This window comes from Meleagris gallopavo, chromosome 13 (genome assembly GCF_000146605.3).
Source record: "Meleagris gallopavo isolate NT-WF06-2002-E0010 breed Aviagen turkey brand Nicholas breeding stock chromosome 13, Turkey_5.1, whole genome shotgun sequence".
Classification (NCBI taxonomy): Eukaryota; Metazoa; Chordata; class Aves; order Galliformes; family Phasianidae; genus Meleagris; species Meleagris gallopavo.
In genome coordinates this window covers 4,890,735-4,891,713 of record NC_015023.2, presented here as the reverse complement: position 1 = coordinate 4,891,713, position 979 = coordinate 4,890,735, and the positions used below count along the sequence as shown (strand labels likewise).

The window sequence follows — 979 nt, the reverse complement described above, 5'->3', positions numbered from 1 at the left end:
TGCACCATAACAGCACAGCACTTTGCTCTCTTAGTCCTCAAGCTGAGTTCTGGGGTCATCTTGCTGTTTATAAACCCTCAACTGAATTTGATCTCATAAAGAACATTTTTCAAAAAGAAGAAAACAGTAAAATTATGGAAGACAAGAAGATGAAAACAAAAGTAGTTATGAAGATAGTCTTTCAGGGCAGTGCAAGGCCACGGATGCCTCATGGCCTCAGAGACAAAGAGAGATGCTATTGGGCTGTGCTGGAAGAAAGTGTGCCAGGACACAGAATGCTGCAAAGTAGCATGCAATGGAAGCTAATGAGGGAGACAGACAAAGACCCCTGCTGCCCTGAAAAGTGGATAATTGGTGCGATAAATTTTTCCATGCCATATTAAATACAAAACAGTAAAGTGAGTGAACATAATTACTATGTATCAGCTTGTGCAAGGAACTTTAAATAGCAATTAAAATAAAGAGACACTTCCTTGCCCCGGAGAGTTTTCAGTGTGCAGCTTCCCAGCAGCAGAGTGATGGGCAATTCACAGCCTTCACTGAACCTCAGTGGGGCTCTCATGAGAAACTTCAAAAAGTCATCACCCTGGGACATGTCAGAAGGTACAAGTGACACTAGGATATAACAAAAAGGGGAAAGACTTTTGCTGTGTGAACATTCTGGTTATGCACACTCAAGGCAATTCGGTTCAGCCCCAAGTAGTGGCAGCCTAGAGGAGTGAGGATACCAGGCTGCCTTCTGTGGTTCTCCAGCTTCTTGCTAATGCCTCAAAACAGAAAAGCTGCCGGTGTTGTTTGGGTAGCTGCTCACCTATACAAATACTCAGATCTTCCCTGCTGTTCAAGTACAAATCTTTTGCTTTGCACCTTTTACACTGTGCATTTCATTCTCAGTTACTGTAATATCAACTTCTACGGTACCAGACCTTTTCTAATTAAATTTAAAAATAAATTAGGAAGGATGTTGCTTGTATGAATA

At 41.8% G+C, this 979-nt stretch overlaps 1 protein-coding gene across 1 annotated transcript in view; it reads left to right on the top strand.

The window, feature by feature from the left end:
- Positions 1-518: 518 nt before the first annotated feature.
- LOC100538539 (cytochrome b-c1 complex subunit Rieske, mitochondrial) overlaps positions 519-979 on the top strand; it is an 8,111-nt gene continuing 7,650 nt past the window's right edge. The window contains exon 1 of the mRNA XM_003209781.2: positions 519-603. Coding sequence (XP_003209829.2) covers positions 519-603 — 85 coding nt within the window. The remainder of the gene's footprint in view (positions 604-979) is intronic.